The sequence below is a fragment of the Amphibalanus amphitrite genome, unplaced genomic scaffold, assembly GCF_019059575.1.
Source record: "Amphibalanus amphitrite isolate SeventyFive unplaced genomic scaffold, NRLGWU_Aamphi_draft 000788F_arrow, whole genome shotgun sequence".
In the NCBI taxonomy this organism is placed as follows: Eukaryota; Metazoa; Arthropoda; class Thecostraca; order Balanomorpha; family Balanidae; genus Amphibalanus; species Amphibalanus amphitrite.
Window position 1 is genome coordinate 264,363 of NW_024882282.1, and position 17,234 is coordinate 281,596.

Consider the following 17,234-nt stretch of genomic DNA (forward strand, 5'->3'; position numbering starts at 1 on the left):
CGCGGTGTCCGGCCGCCGCGTCCGCTGGGATGACCTTGACCGGGACGGCCGCTACTCCGCACCCCGCCGCCAATCCCCGGCCGCGGCCGGCCGCGGTGGCTGGTCGGGTTCGGCATCGCCGGGTTCACCCGTGCGAGATCGGCACGGGTGGGAGGAGCCGGAAGACGAGGACGGCAGAGGACGGCACGGGTGGGAGGAGCCGGAAGACGAGAACGACAGAGGACGACGATCTGGAGCCCCTGAGCGGAGGAGCCGGTGGAACTCCCCGGTGGCCAGCAGATCACCCAGCGATGCCCGGGCCTGTCAGAGCCGGTCCGCCGGGCCAGTGGGCGCGAGACGCCGTTCCCCTTCACCGCGTGGCGGCCGGGGCTGGACCGACACTGGACGCGTCTGGACCCGGTCATCAGGGGAGGAACGCGGCAGCTCTCCGCGCCGCGGACGGGGCGGAACCCAGCGGCCGCGCGCCGGCCGCCGCGCGTCGCCCGAGTCGGCGGCCGGAGGAGGGGCGGCGCGTGATCCGTCGCCGGACTGGGGTGACGGTGTCGAGGGACGACGGTCAGGTATTGTCCGCTGCTGGTCGTGTGGGGGAGTGGGTCATTTCAAGCGTCAGTGCCCAAACGAGTTCGCGGGCAGGCGCAACCGGTTCTAGGATTGGTCTCTTTACCAGTAACCAGGGCTTCGATCAACGGCTTCATTGTCAGCAGGGGCGTAGGCAGGGGGGGGGCCACTGGGCCATGGCCCCCCCCCCCCTTGGGCGCCGAAGGCGCCCTTTGCGATTGGAGGGCGCCGAAGGCGCCCTCTAATCGCAAATGCAATTGTGATATAATCGAATCGAAAAACAATCGCGACTGGAGGGCGCCCGCCAATCGCGAATGTGTTTACAGGGAAAATAAGGATGGAGGGCGCCCTCGGAGGACGCTCATTCCAAATACGCCCTCCAAATACGGTTGGAGGGCTCCCTCGGGCGCCCTCCAACCACATTTGTAGGCTGTAGCTCTCTAAGCGTAACGGTGGTCGCCTATGTAAGCCGCTGTCCTGTAAATAAGCGCCCTCTCACCCGAAGGCGCCCTCCTGTAGGTCGCCACCCTGCTACACATTGCCGCCCTTCTGCTGATCGGCGTCCTCATAATTATTGGCGCTTTCCTACCTATTGAGCCCTCATGTGAAATTTTGAAGGCCGCCTTTCTCCCTTTTGGCATCCTCTTGTTCAGTGCCGCCCTCCTACCTATTGGTTCCCTAGTCCTTCCTGTTGAATGTTAATCGGGGCCCTTCTCCTATTGGCGCCCTCGTGTAGATCGCCGCCCTCCTAACCACTGGCACCCTCCTGTTGATCACCGCCCTCCTATCCACTGGCACCTTCCTGTTGACCAGCGCCCTCCGCACAGACGCCCTCCTGTTCGTGTCATCCTCTTGAGCAAAGGCGCCCTGCTCACCATTGCCACCCCCATTTTAATCGTCACCCTTCCGCTCATTGGCGACTTCCAGTTGATGACCGCCCTCCCACCTATTGGCGACCTCTTGTTGATCGCCACCCTCCTATTGGTGCTCTCCTGTTCCTCGCCACCCTCTTACCTGGTGGCGCCCTCCTGTTGATTGTTGATCGGCGCCCTCCTACCTATTGGTGCCCTCCTGTTGATCGCTGCCCTTCTATCCATTGGCGCCCTCCTGCTGCTCGCCAACTTCCTACCTATCGGTGCCCTACTGTCGAAACTCGGGATGTTGATCGGGGCTCTTCTACCTATTAGTGCCCTCCTGTGGATCGCAGCCCTTCTACCTATTGGCAACATCCGTTGATCGCTGCCCTCCTATCATTTATTTACTCCTTTGGCATGTTTTTCAACTTAGTCGTTCTATTGCACATAGTTGATGTCTTGCCTGTGAAAACTGCCACAAATGAACGTGCATTCAGCACAATGAATGAAGTATCTATACCTACCAAAACTATCTACGCTCTACGATGCATAAAACACGTCTTTGGTCTTAACGGATTGATCCTACTTTACGTGCATCATGGCATCTATATGGATTACGATTAAGTATTGTCAACAGGTTCGGGCGCAACAGCAGGCATCTGAAGTTTCGGTGATTGAAACTGGTTATGTGGGTACACTGTATGCATCTGTGAGAAGGCTATGAAGGCTGGTCTGAGGTAATTTGGATGATGTTTACGCATCTCGCGCTCCGGTATCAATCCGATACGGTGATCTGGTGCGTAGATATGCCACCGCCAATAAACTTTTATACATCGACACCCATGAGCCAAGCTTTCTGTACAGTTTGTGTGGCAGCGGCCCGACCAAACCTTAGGTATTTTTTACACCTTCAAATTTGGTAAAAGAGCGAGAGGAGCTTTGAACAGTGATCGTATAAAAGGCGTGCCTAAAAAGCGGAGGAAAAGGTTGTTATCAAAAATTTCGCGCGCCTTCGGCGCAGCATTTCAAGAACACTTGACCTTTTGTGACCTGGAGTATAATGAATACACACGATGCAAAATCAATGCAGCACGACCTATACGAGGTTACGCAAAAAAAAAAAAACTGGTGGCATGGTAAAAAACGCCTCCCAACCCCCCAACCCCCACTGAGCGATTTTTTATCTCGCGACCGTATGGCGCCCTCCTTGGGTGAGGTGGCGCCCTCCAAACCCTTGGCCCCCCCCTTCGCGATTTTCTAAATACGCCGCTGATTGTCAGTGATTGTTTGCTAGATTCCGGCAGTCAAAAAACTCTTTTGGATAATCGAGTTTTGCAAGTGATTGCTCCTCAAGCACAACTGAAGCCAGCCGCGGCTCTGATTTCAGCGTCAGGCCATCAGATGCGAGCCCTTGGTTCATGCAGCCTGCCCGTAAAGATAGCCGCTGCCGAGGGCAGCGATGAAGTGCATTTTGATTTCACTGTTGTTGAGGGCCTCTCACATGACTGTATATTTGGTTTTGATTTTCTGAAGGCCCATCGTGTTGTGTTAGATTGCTCAGATGTGTCTGGTCAGGTGAAGCTGCGCTTGAAGAAGCCAGTGCGCATACCACCGAGGTCAATATCATGTCTTTGTGTTAGAATAAGTACAGATTTATCGACAGACTCAGAATACGTGCTGACAGGTCAGAAAACGGGTCAAATTGAGGTCACTGATGCCCTGCTTAGGCCATACTCAGCCCGTGAGATACCACTTCGTGTGAGAAATCGTTCAGACCGATTTGTGACACTTCGCCGGCGTGATGTTATCGGGTATTTGCAGCCTACCGACGGCGCAGATATCACACCGCCGCGCGACACAGACACGTTCGACACCGCGGAGACCAATGCCGTGTCCGCCAGCGATAGTCAGTTCTTGGGTCTCGAGCCGGAGGAGGTACTGACCCGGTTCCAAGTTGGTGACGGGGTTAGAGGGGCAGATCGCGAGAAGGTAGCCTCTTTGTTACAGTCATTTCCCGGCGTTTTCTCCCAGAGTTACACAGACATCGGCTGTTACGGTGGGGGTGACGTTGATTTGGAGTTTGAGCCGGGTACAAAGCCTAGGTTTTCAAAGCCTTATCCAGTACCGTGGGCCAAAGAAAAAATCTTGGAAGAACAGTTGGATGCATTACAGGCCAGTGGCGTGATTGCCGTCGGAGAGCCCTGTGACTGGAATTCACCAGTGATTCTCGTTCCCAAAGGGAAATCTTCCGAGTTCCGCATTGTCCAGGATATGCGCGAAATTAACAAAAGTCTTTTGCCTAAGAAATTCGTGCTTCCAAGCATTGACGATTTTCTGCAGTCCCTTCATGGATGGCAAGTTGCCAGCTCGCTGGATGTAAAACATGCATTTTGGAATTTAAAGTTGTCGAAAGAGTCTCGAAAAGTCTGCGCTTTTTACGCCCTAGGAAAGACCTACTATCCGCAGAGAATGCCCATGGGCTGTGCCCAGTCCTCATACTTCTTGCATGTTGCAATGCATCGTGTTCTCGGGGACATCCCCGGTGTATCTATTTACGCCGACGATGTGTTGCTGACGAGTGCAGATGTCGATAGCCACCTGAAGCTTCTCCATACAGTACTAGATAGGTTGAGCCAGGCGGGCCTGAAATTAGCGCCCAGCAAATGTCGCATAGGCATGCAAAAGCTTTCTTACTTGGGACATTTGATTACACCCGAAGGCGTGTCAATTGACCCAGACAGAGTGAAATGCATTCAGGAGCTCAAGCCTCCCACCACTGTGAAGGAGGCGAAACGTATATACGGCTTTTTTGCATGGTTCAGGAAATTCATCCCATCTTTTTCGGACACTTCGGCGCCTCTGATTCGTCTAGCGAACTCATCATCGTTTTACTGGGATCGCGAACTAGAGGCGGCATTTGATTCATTGCGTACATGTTTGTTATCGGGCCGAGTACTGGCCTACCCAACGCGTGACGATCCGTTTGTCCTCTATACAGACAGTAGCACGGTCGGGTCGGGTCAAGTCTTGTGTCAAGTCCAAGGTGGAGTGGAAAGAGTTATCGCATTCAACGGCAGTAAATATAACAAAATGCAGTCAAAGTGGACGATTTACGAACTTGAACTTTTCAGCTTTATCACAGGCCTAAAGAAATTTTATAAATACCTTGCGGGCGCCGATTTTACATGGGTCTGTGATTGCAAGAGTGCGCTTAAAATACTACAAAACAAAGATGATGTGAACCCGCGTATAGTCAGGTGGAGAGCTTATGTCAGCCAATTCCATTTTCGGGCCGAACATCGACCAGCAGCGTGCATGCAGCACGTGGACATGCTGTCGAGGATTCCTGAGAGCCAGCCTGGGTCTGGTTCGGGCTCCGGCGGGGGTGGCGACAGTTCGCTTGATGGTACCACAGTCGTGGCGGCTCCGGTCGGTGGCGCTGGCTCAGTTGCCGGGACCGTGCTCGGGTGTGACGGCGCTCGGCGCCCGCCGCCACCGGCGCGCGGAGGTGGCGGCGATCGCGCCGGACTGACGGGGCGCCGGATCCCGTCCGGGCCGCGGCCGCCGGATTCGAGCGGCTCGCACGATGGGCTGGGGTCGCACGGGTTCCGGCCCGTGCCGCCGGCGTCGGGTCTGCCATCGGGGCCGTGCGGCCCGTCTTCGGAGCGGGTGACGGGAGGATGTCAGCAGGGTGTCGCTTCCGGTATGACGGGTGAACGAGTGAATGCGGTTAGCATAGACGGGACACGGTTATCACTGGATCCAGACTCAATCCGGTGGTACCAGAAACATGACAGGGATTGTCGTGCTCTGGTGCATCGTCTGAAGCACCAGAAATGGCCGAAATTCTGTTCACCTACTCTAAAAAAGCAGGATGTTACAAATTTTATTTTCCGTGATGGCATTCTTTTTTATAAAGACATTACGCGCGCAACGCTCAAGGTCGTGTGGCCCAGAGCAAAAAGGTATGAAATTCTCCGCCATAATCACGACTCGTCGCACCACGGACACTGTGGTGACCAGAAACTCTTTGAGAAAGTGTCCAGGGACGTGTGGTACCTTGGTCTGAGACGTGATTGCGAGAATTACGTCGCCAGCTGCGAGCGGTGCAGTCAGCGGAAAGACGACCGGGGACCGCCCGCGCCACCACTTCTGCCTCAGGATCCGTGCGGCCCGGGGGAGGTGTTAGTGGTGGACGTGATGCATATGCCGAACAGCCGGTTGACTGGCAGAACATTGGTGCTAACATGTGTTGATAAATTTACTGGTTTTCTCTCTCACTATCCGTTAGAGTCTGGATCCGCAGAGCACATCGTAGATGCTCTGAATAAGCACTTTTTGACTTTTGGACCGCCCCAACGTATCGAAACGGACGCAGGGACAAACTTCACAGGTCACAAGATGGCAGAATTTTGTAGCTTCTGGGGAGTACATGTCAGAAGTGGCGTAGGTTTTCACCACGAAGCAATAGGTAAGATCGAGAGACGGCACCGGGATATCAAGCGTCGCCTGCGCGCCCTCACCGACAGCCATGGTGCAGACTGGGAAAATCACTTACACGCTATTGTTTTTTCTTTGAATAACGAAGTCTGTGCATCCCATGGATTTTCCCCTTATTTTCTCTATTTCATGCGGCATACAAACACACCCATATCTCATCTCACCGCGCAAGCAGTGCCGAAATATACCGATGATTTTGTCCATGAAACGCTGCGTCTACTGTCGGACACGTTACGCACCGCACACAATAGGCTGCGTGAGACACAAACAAGCATGAAACGTGCGTACGACTTACGTCATCGCGCACGTGAGCCGGCTGTCAAACCGGGCGATCAGGTTTTGTTGCGACGTTTTGATAGCCCTTCGCGTGTGTCGCGAAAGATGGTGGCTCCCTGGTCACCAATCTACATAATGACGAAACGCCTTAGCAGGCGTCATGTAGAATGTCTCGACCCACGAACAGGCAAAACACGGCGGACACACATCAGGTATGTTAAGCCGGTGGTGGGGCGAGACGTGTAGGCACCTGAATGTACATAGGCATTGCGTCGTGAGGCGGGATGTGCGAATTAGCACGTGCGTGTGTGTGTTTGGGAATATTGAAGTGACGTGACGGGTTACGGACATGTTGTTTCGTTTCATGTATGTTTTTTTTTTTTGCGCGGAGGGAGGAAATGTGAGGGGAGGAAATGTGAGCCTCCCCCGTTTGCTCCCCTCGAGGTGCCTATGCGGCTGTGGCTGGGGGCGCCTCTGCTCCGCCGCAGGCGGGTCAGGTCAGACGGAAAATACAGTCGGTAACTGGCTACGGTCGTGTTCGGACGGGGCGCGTGTCCCGTATCGCCGGTGCGCGCACGGAGTGCACGGCGCGTTCCAGCGTTACAGTCACCGCCTGCCCTTCCCCGGCTCCCGTCACGGCAGACAGCTACCCGACAGGCGCTGTCTGCCCTCCCCGGCTCCCGTCACGGCAGACAGCTACCCCGACAGGCAGGCGCTGTCCGCCCTCCCCGGCTCCCGTCACGGCAGACAGCTACCCCGACAGGCAGGCGCTGTCCGCCCTCCCCGGCTCCCGTCACGGCACACGGGGATCAGTTTCGACACAGCCTCGAGACCAACAAAGTGTGCCGGCTAGACGGCGCGGCCCAGGCCGGCCGGCGACCGGTGGCCGGGACGTCACGTCTGACCCGGCCAGGCCGCAGAGGGCTTCCCGGGAGTCCTTAGCCAGCCGGCCGTCGGGCATTCGACCGCGCCCCCGAAATGTCCGGCGTCCGCACTGGAAGACGCTAGGAGCATGGGACAATAGGGCAACATGCTATCGGCCAAATGTTACATATTTGATCAACTACGTGTGTTGGTGAGAGGGGGAGTGGTGTTTATCGCGCGTACATTTCTTCCTCAGACGAGACATAGAAGAGGTGGTAGCTCACAAGCTCGTTTGGTCACCGTAATCAGATGCAGCATGAGGCGCTATCGCGGCATGATCTAACCAAAACATTAAAGTGTTTTAAAACACCGATTTATCATACTTGTGTGACTGATGATTCTATGGACGCCGAAGCGGTATCTAATGATCGAGGATGATTCATAACCAAACAGTGCAAGCGGTCGCCGTTCTCGCTTTGTCCTCCCAAATTTGGACAGAGAATGGGCCACTTTTGTCCCCGCTCGAATGCCCTGATGGTCTGTCTTGTCATCTGTGGCTTGGACGAGCTCACGGCTCAGCTGGGTTGAACTAAGAGCGGGGGAGGGGGATGGGGCTGACTTATCTGCGAGTTCCGACCGCCGCGCCGCGCCGGGCCGAGCAGCGCCGAGACGGGAGAAAGGGTGTGTGACTCACCCGGCTCCACGTGTGCCTCTGTATCATAGGGATGGCCTGTTTAAAATAGGCAGACCGGACATTGCAACGAAGGGGAACTAACTGAAACTGATGCTGAAGGGGTAAACCTAGTACACATGTGGCACGTTTCCCTCTTTTCATTCGATCACTTGTGTGAAGTTTAGATTATTGTTAACGTCTTTACTGGCACAAGTTTGAGCCGCACCATCTCAAAGATGCCATTAATCCTAAAATTAGGCGCAACTTGAAAGCAGCACCTATTATGTTTGCTTCACGCTGTTATGTTTTCTGCATTCATAGTCCCTGCAATTTTACGAAAAATCAAAGTAATTTTTTTGTCGCCGGTTCCTGGTATAATGCATTGGCTCGTTGCTTCGGTGTTGAATCATTGTTTACTATGTAATAGACCAGCAGTCATGTTCTGATCCCAGATGTCTGGCATTAACCTTTGGCGGCGTGTTATGTGACGAATGCTTTTCTAACGTATTCAAAGGATTCAGAGTTCTTGGCGCCGTGCCGTGTTTTGATTGCTTTCATAGTAATGTGCGTTTCATGTTCAAAGTGCATTTGTTTGCTTTGCCATGACTTATGTAACGTATTGATGTGATCCATCAAACACTGACTCCTCACCATTGATCACTCGTCCTGAAAGCCCACCACCGGCCGTGTACTGCTAGCCTCTGACGGACCGCCGCTGAACACTGACCTCTGACCCCGCCCCTCCCCTCTGCAGATGAGCGGCAACCGACTGAGTAAGAAGGAGCGCGACCGGTTCCGGGAGGAGGCCGACCTGATGAAGGGCCTCACGCACCCCAACATCGTCCGCTTCTTCGAGTACTGGGAGGTGGACAAGATCCGCCGCCGGTGCATCGTGCTCGTCACCGAGCTCATGACCTCCGGGACGCTCCGAACGTGAGTCGGGCCCGGTTCGCCGGACCGGGGCGTGAGCTCAGCGCGCGCCGGGGCCGGACGGCGAGGTAGATGGATCCGGACAGGATTTTCGGACGCTCAAAACGAGAGGCTATGAGAGAGGGCGTGGGTTCAGTGCCCGATCGGGAACCGCGGGTCACGAGTGAAAATTATCGGCTCGTGGATGTGGAACTTGGTATGAAGTTTGCAATGAGTGTATCCCGCGTTGAGAATAAACACAAAGGATAATGGCTGAACTTCTGGGGATTATTTTTTCTTCTAGATTTGGGATTTTTTTTTTTTCAACGATCTCCACATTTCGAGTGAGTGTTTGAGGTAGGTAACTATAAGTCAAAGAGGCAATTGGACTGTGCATTTTGATAAGATGCAATTCACTCAATACTTTTTATGATGCTCTACAGAATGAAATGTCCGCCAAGTGCGGATGAATGAGAAGTGGTCTATTTTCTTCATATAATGGCGCTGTGACAGTTTCATTGTTCGCTACTGGAGTCATGGTCGTTGGTGCGACAGTAACTATTCCTACTCCGGTTATTGGACGTTTTTTGTTTGTCCCTACCTATTTGACGACGGATATAGCATATCCGGCTGCTCCACGAAATGACCCGCGATACTATCTTTCGCCACTGTGTGTCCGTTGGGTCGATTAAGAGCTAGGGGAAGGTGGGGTAAGACGGCCCAGCGGGGCAAGACGGACCACCAGCCCTCCCGGCTGAACCGCTGCTGGTATCTACTGCTTTATGCACTCACTATGTTTGTTTTCCTTCGTAACAATGGCCACCTTGAGCTCATGCTGCTAGGATGCATAGCTTTTGAGTTATTGAGAAAAATATTGTTTTTCGTCAAACCGATCTAATATAAGAGGTCTACGGGTGATTCAATTACGGCGCCTTTCTGGCATGATAAGTTTCTATTTTGCACTTAATTGTGAAGAACAAAGTTATAAACTAAGTTTATAAACTAAGTTCCTAAGACACACTTTAGGAAAGGCAAGGTTTTGCAATGTTGGGCTATTTGACATATACGTCATGATAATGACAGAATTTAGATTTGGGGCAAGACGGACCACTGTGTTCCATCTTACCCTGTGGTGGTCCATTGTACCCTGCATATGGAAAGTTCTTTTCCAAAACATTGACACAAGCTTAAGTAAGCTAATTTTTCAGGAAGGAGTCTTTGTTGCATGTGAGCCATGCATGCAAGTGCTCAGTTAGCATGCAATCATGCCAAACGACAATCAACACACATGTTCCCAGCTTTTAGCTGCACTTTCATCACACATGAGTAAAGAATAAAGGCTCATTTTGTTATTTTACCATTCTGGTTACTTTTTCTTACAAGAGTACAGAGCAGAAGTGTAACACACATGAACGGATAGCAGGCACTGCTGGGTGGTCCGTCTTACCCCACGTTTTTTCTTGTCTGAGTTTTTGACATGTCCATCTTTAAGAGCATCCACCACCTAGATGTCTTTAATTTGAAATTTAGTCTTTACACATATCAACAGAGGAAGGATTGAGCATTCCGAAGACTATAAATAATATGAATTACGAGAGCAGTGTAGCAAGATATGCGGCCTCAAACCTTAGCTGGTCCGTCTTACCCCACCTTCCCCTACGGGGGAGCAAATAACTGACGGTTGCCACAACTGCGTCATGCTTTCAGATACCTGAAGAACTTTGGTCAGAAGAAGGTGTCTCCGAAGATTATCAGCTCGTGGTGCCGTCAGATCCTGAAGGGCCTTCAGTTCCTGCACTCTCGAAACCCGCCCATCATTCACCGCGATCTGAAGTGTGATAACATCTTCATATCGGGCACCACCGGCCAGGTCAAGGTCGGCGACCTCGGTCTGGCCACACTGAAGAACCGCTCGTTCGCCAAGTCGGTGATAGGTAAGTACGGCCGGTACTGGGCCGTTGTGCGGCTCTCTCCGCTGTCGGCGGCGGTGGCTCGGCTCAGTCCGTCGGGGGACTGTCGGGAGGCGGTCGCCCCTTCTGGGAACGGCCGCCGCCGCGGAGTGGCAGGTTTGCGTCACGCGCCGATCGGACCCGGGCCGCGGCCGGCCGGTCTGACTCAGTGGCGGCGGCCGCGGCCGACTGCCTCCGTATGCGGCGGAGATTCCGGCGGCAGCGGCCGACTGCCTCCGTATGCGGCGGAGATTCCGGCGGCAGCACGGACTGCCTCCGTATGCGGCGGAGATTCCGGCGGCAGCATGGACTGCCTCCATATGCGGCGGCGGCTGGTGGCTCCGGTGACCCGCGGTGACATCGTTTCGAACGGGAATGCCGAGCGACCGCAGCAGCTTTTGTAATGCGCTGGGTACGTCTCGCAGCTGATTTGGTTAGAGATATGTTCGGAGCTGGGCCACGTGCATAGCAGACGTCCCGACGGAAGCGCGACTAAAACTTACACTGTTTGATGTGTTGTGAAACTCAGAATTGGGAAATTTAGTTTCCATCGAAACGTGTGCGCGCATTGAAGTGTATGGGCACTTCACCCGGTAGTTCAGCTCGATGTAGTTTTGATGTAGTTCGAGCTCTGATGTATTTCCAGCGATATTGGCCCACAATCCGCCCTCTCACTCGGTTCCTAAATCTCCGCACTGTTTCAGCATTGTGCCATGCTCAATTTCCGGCCCCGTGCCATCGCCCCACGTTTCGATTGGATGACGGGAACTCTCCCAGATGGGCTCCCAGTACCCCTTCTGTGCACCGTCCGCACCTCGTCCGTCCGTCGTCCTCATCGTTCCGTCCGTACCTTGCCGTCCCCGTGGCCCGTCCACAGACACTGACTGTTCCCTGACTGTCCCTGTGCGCAGGCACGCCCGAGTTCATGGCGCCCGAGGTGTACGAGGAGCACTATGACGAGGCCGTGGACGTGTACGCCTTCGGCATGTGCATGCTGGAGATGGTGACGTCCGAGTACCCGTACTCCGAGTGTACCGGCCCGGCACAGATCTACAAGAAGGTCATCACGGTGAGTGGCGAGACGGAGGGAGCCAGGCATTATGGTCCGCTGGATGGGGAGGCTAGTGAAGCAGCCCACACCCCCGGTATTTCGCGAGATGATTGTCACTGGGTTGGGATTGCTTGTTATGCATCTTGAGTGTCATGCGCGTATTTTTTGCATGAACAGGACTTTGTCGTGCATGTTCACTAAATAAGGTTGGTGTATTCTATAATGGAAACGTTAGCGAAACGCATTGCAGGGACACACACGGTGGAAGTGGTTAGCTTTGGTACTTAAATCATAAGTAACGTATATCCTATCAGTTAGCACTTAGCAGTCAAATAATTGCCGTTGTTTCTAGATTCCTACAATGCAGACACGATTGAGTCATATTTGCGTTGTTTGACGCCTATACAATCACACATTGGGGGCATGGTTGGGTACATCACCAATTCATGCTGCTATTGTATTTTCGGCGATTCAGACGGAGCTGTAGCTTTGCTGAGCTACATTGTTGCCGCGGTTTGCTATTGAAAAGGCATGGCTTACCGCACTTTTCCTGTCTCGCATTCCTAAGAAGCAAGGCGTCGCTCGTCGCCACACGGACACCGAGGAACTCATTCTCGAAGTTGTTTTCTATGACTGAGCCAGACTTGACATTTCCGGTTTCAATCAATATGATCATCTTCGTTGAATGCGCGGTGCCTGGTGTTTTTTTTTTTGTCGACCCGTTCGTGTCAGATAAATCAAAAAGTTTTTTCTTCCAAATTTATGTGACTGTTTTCGAACATTATGAGGTGGAACGGTTTACCAGATTTACTGCCGTCAGGCACCTGTAAAACGCCTTTGTACAAATGACGTCGATTGGAACGGGCCTTCCGCTGAGTTCGGCTCTGTTATTTGTTATTTTCTAGATAACGTAACTGTTATACGAGTATTAACCCTCGCCCATGTAGGGGGGGGGGTTGGTGCAACCCCCCCCTGAGGTTTTTCGGAAATAGTGCAAAAACAGCGGCGCGCAGCGCCGCCAAATTTTGGGTACCTTATGGGGCAAACCTTGCGCATCTTTTGATAAAAAAAATTTGACCGGGTCATGTCAGGTCACGGAGTTATGACGTCACAAAGGGAACAGCCTCCGGCCGGATTTTCACAAACTGAGTGCCAACGCCCGAGGTTTCCTGCCAGTGGTACGGACATCGGTTGATGGATCGTGATGAAACTTCCTATGCATGTTGGGGCAAGTATTGGCTATCATATGGTATAAGAAACTTGACCGGGTCAGGTCAGGTCACGGAGCTATGACGTCACAAGAGGAACAGCGTCCGGTACTATTTTTGAAAAGCGCCCGAACCACTATTTTGCTAATTCTTGTCACCTCAATGGGAATATGCAGCAATATTAGCTTCTTTAGGGAGCAAATGGACCTCCCAAATCCAAAAATACAATCAGATTTCAAAAATTTAAATTTTGATTTTTCGAATTTCTGCCGCCTACTGTGACCTTGCCGACTTCCGGCGCTCCCAACGCGCCATTTTTAGAGCTAGGGAAACGAAATACATACCAAACGATAGAGAATTGATCAAGGAACACGATAGTGAAGGTTTCAAGTCGATATCTCCCACCGTTTTGCCGCAATCGCCGCGGAAAGTTGAAAAAAGTCTATTTTTCCGAAAATTTGACCTTTGACCGGTCAAAGTAGGTCAAATGTTGACCTAGGACCAAAAAATATACCACCAATCGCGAGATCTCGGCGAGAGCAATCCGTTGGTCTTTTCCGCTAAGCTCTACGACGCTCCGTTTTCAAACGCCAAGGGGGGGGTCGCACCAACCCCCCCCCCCCTGCATGGGCGAAGGTGGCAGATCGCCGTTTACGGGCGAGGGTTAATAAATGTTGTTGACCTTGGTCAACCAAGGCACGATCAACTTAGGCTCATTTAGTATTGATATTAGTTATGTAATTTGTGCTCTAATTTGCCGACATGTTTCGATTTTCAGCGGAAGCCGGGCTTACGTGAACACCATACACTGCTATAATTGAGGCGTTTCTTTCCACAGGGCATCAAGCCGTCCAGCTTCGACAAGATCGACGACTCCCAGATGCGCGACATTATCGAGTGGTGCACGCGGCTCAACAAGACTGAGCGGCCCACTGTCAAACAGCTGCTGAACCACGAGTTTTTCGCCGAGGACTGCGGCATGCGCCTGGACGTGGCCAACCGGGAGGAGAGCATCAGCTCGGACGGCAGCGTGGTCGAGTTGCGACTCCGGGTGCTGGACGCCAAGAAGCGGCGCGACAAACACAAGGAGAACGAGGCCATCCAGTTTAACTACAACCTCAACAAGGACAACCCGGAGGAGATCGCCAAACACATGGTGAGGCCGCTGAACGGGGCGCCGTGCGATGTCGGTGCTGTTTGAGGGCCGTGGCTGTGATTTGCTCATTTATTCTTACATCACCAACGGGCTAATGCCCGTTGACAGGCGAAGTCAATAGATACAACTGTCCATTTTGATAGACACGTCGAATTGTCTTGTTTTTGAGCTTGCCTGACCACATATGTTGCAGCACTTCCATCACAGTCGTACGAATGATGAACGTGCGCTCCCGGATCCGGCGACTGGGCGTTTATTCGCGTGCGGGGCTATAAGACGTAAATGCGGTCAATATTATCTGGCTTGGCAGCCGGCGCGATGGCGTCATGCGGTCCGCCGCATGTCGGACTGGTATTCCCCTGTCCGTGGCGCCGCCGCAGCCAGCGGGTGTTCCGTACCGGCGCCTCTGCTGGCCGCTGCAGCCAGCGGGTGTCTGATGGCCCGGGTCCGCCCCCCCCCCCCCCACCACGCCACAGGTGATGTCCGGCATCCTCACGGAGGAGGACGCCCGCTCTGTGGCCAAGCTGATCAGTAACCAGATCCAGAGTCTGCGCCGCGCCCGCGAGGAGAAGCGCCGCGAGCACGGCAGCGCTCCGGCCGGCAGCGCCGCGTCCGGACAGCCGGCCGGCTCCGCTCCGCCGGCCCAGCAGCAGCCAGCGCAGACAGCCGAGACTCAGCAGCAGCCCCAGCAGCAGCAGCAGCAGCAGCACCCCCAGCAACCACAGCAGCAGCTGCCGCACCCCGAGCAGCCGCCGCAGTCGGCGCAGCAGCAGCAGCCGCAGCACGCACACTCGCAGCAGTGTCCGCCCACGCAGCAGCTTCACCCGGAGCCGCTGCAGCAGGCGCACTCGCAGCCGCTCCCGGCCGCCCAGCTGCCGCCGGCGCAGCCGCAGCAGCAGCCGGCGGCGCCGCAGTCTCAGCAGCTGCCGCAGCCGCAGCAGCAGACCCAGCCGCCGCCGCCGCAGCCGGCGCCGCTGGTGCAGCACCAGGCGTCCCAGCCACCGCCGGCCGCGGCTCCCCTGGCGGCGGCCGCGGCCGACGAGAAGAGCGCCTCGGCGCCGCAGCTGCTGCAGGCCGGCGACGTGCCGCCCCGGACACAGCTCAACCCGGCCACAGCAGACGTGAGCACAATCACGGCGCTCGGGCACGCGTGGCCGATTGGGGATGATAATATTAAAACTGATCACTAGAAATTGATTTAAAAAGTCAACAATGCCTAACTGAGCTAGTGTGACACTAGGGTGACCCGCGTGCTCCGCAACGCGAAAAGGGATATTTTCGATCGGCGGGTGTTCGGTTGTTCTTGTGTCGGTTGGGTTATCTATCCATTTCGGTCGATTGCTTTTTGACGGCTAAACGTTTTGGTTTGTGGAAAAAATATCCACCGCATCGAGGTGCCCGTGTCTGATAAGCATGCTTTCCACTTCAGAATCTGTCAAATGTGCTTTATAATTGAGATGCGTAGTTTTAAGACAAATGAAAGGCGTAGATAATTTTCGCTAAAAATCGTTTTGCAGAGGTTTAAAACATTTATATTTTTAAGAATACTGTTGCTTGTCATGCAAACGTGATGATTGGATCTTGGAGAGAATTGAATGCTCTTTCTAATGATAGCATTTTCAATTATCAAGCGTATCAGGTTAAGCAACAAATCCCGTGTATCTTTTTAGTGGCACATTATGGACAAATACCATTTTAATTCAGCGATTTTTCCACATTGTTTTTGATCAATTAGCTGTCCACAATTTTTCCATGAGAGGCGGTACATTTCTCTTGGCAATTGACGTTGTTTCAACTCTCTCAGTCTGATGGTCACGGGAAAATAAAATAAAATCCAAAATCCGTTTGAAATGGCACTTTTTGAAATGAAATTGCCCTCACACTTGCACGTGGCGCGTGCCACCCCTGCACCGCACACTATTCGATTGCCCGTTCGATTCTCTACACGATGCTGTTTTCCCCGTGCCGATCGGGCGCACGGCTACCGAGATATTGCACGGGGAACGGACCCGTGTCGGGCAAATTTAGCCATTTTCGCCCGTTTTTGCCAGCCGATTTATACATGTAAAGTCTATGACGCGAATTTGCACTTTTTGGGCACGCGCCACGCGCTCGCTATCGATCCGATCGAGCCGAGACCGCCCAAAGGCACGTTGTCCATCCTTGTTCTATAACTTGCGCAAATTTCAGCGCGGTAGGTGCAACGGTGTGACCTGTAACCCGCGCTACGTAGCACCATGTCGCGACCTTCGTAATAGACAGAAACTACGCCTTCCTCAAATAGTAATATAGACAAGCGGCTGCGCCACTTGCTTTGCTGCGTGGTAGGAAAAAATTGCGGCACCAGCCAATTTGCTTTCGAATGGTGTTCGATTCAAGTCGATGTGTCGTCTAGAAGCATAGATATGGACGGAAATGCGAAGAGAATTTAAAAAGAACTGTTCTGAGGGCTTTGTTGGATGAAACTTGGGTGATACAGGGTCAAGACGGGTCAACGGGTCAGCCCCGGTCACTTTGGGTCACGCCAGGTCACATAGATCACCTCCCGTCCAATGGGATCAGCCCGGGCCACTGTTCTGCTTTTGCCTCCACCACTACCCCTACCACTACCTCTACCCCTACCACTACCCCTGCCCCTACCCCTACCACTACCACTACCCCTACCCCTACCCCTACCACTACTACTACCCCTACTACTATCCCTACCACTACCCCTACCACTACCCCTACTACTACCGCTACCACTACCGCTGCCCCTACCACTACCCCTACCCCTACTACTACTCCTACCACTACCCCTACCACTACTACTACCCCTACCACTACCCCTACCCCTACTACTACTCCTACCACTACCCCTACCCCTAACCCTACCAACACCGCTGGGTCATGTCAGGTCACAGACTAATTTGATCCAATACGTGCTTAACAATCAGACTTTAAAAGTGTTCCCAGCCCTGCTCCTATTCGTGCCATTCCATTACCCCTAATCGATTTTGTCGAAAATGGTGCTTTGTGACAAATGTGGCGCATTGCGGCAAGCGTGGCGCATTTTCACCCGGAGATTGAGTATGCATCCTTGCACCAAATTGCACCCATATCGGACTGTATTTGACAAAACCGTGCGATTTGCGGCAAAAATGATGCCCTGTTACCAATGTGACGCATTGCGGCAAACGTGGTGCATTTGTAAATTCGTATCACAAACTATTCCTGTCGAACGAAAATCAACACAT

At 53.3% G+C, this 17,234-nt stretch overlaps 1 protein-coding gene across 8 annotated transcripts in view; it reads left to right on the plus strand.

Moving 5' to 3' along the window:
- The window catches only part of LOC122366161 (serine/threonine-protein kinase WNK4-like), a 41,394-nt gene that overhangs the window by 5,678 nt on the left and 18,482 nt on the right, over positions 1–17,234 (plus strand). For all 8 annotated transcript variants that reach the window (XM_043338064.1, XM_043338065.1, XM_043338066.1 and 5 more), the window contains exons 3-7: positions 8,480–8,658; positions 10,342–10,568; positions 11,495–11,652; positions 13,681–13,998; positions 14,475–15,119. In XM_043338064.1, the coding sequence (XP_043193999.1) occupies positions 8,480–8,658; positions 10,342–10,568; positions 11,495–11,652; positions 13,681–13,998; positions 14,475–15,119 (1,527 nt within the window). The remainder of the gene's footprint in view (positions 1–8,479; positions 8,659–10,341; positions 10,569–11,494; positions 11,653–13,680; positions 13,999–14,474; positions 15,120–17,234) is intronic.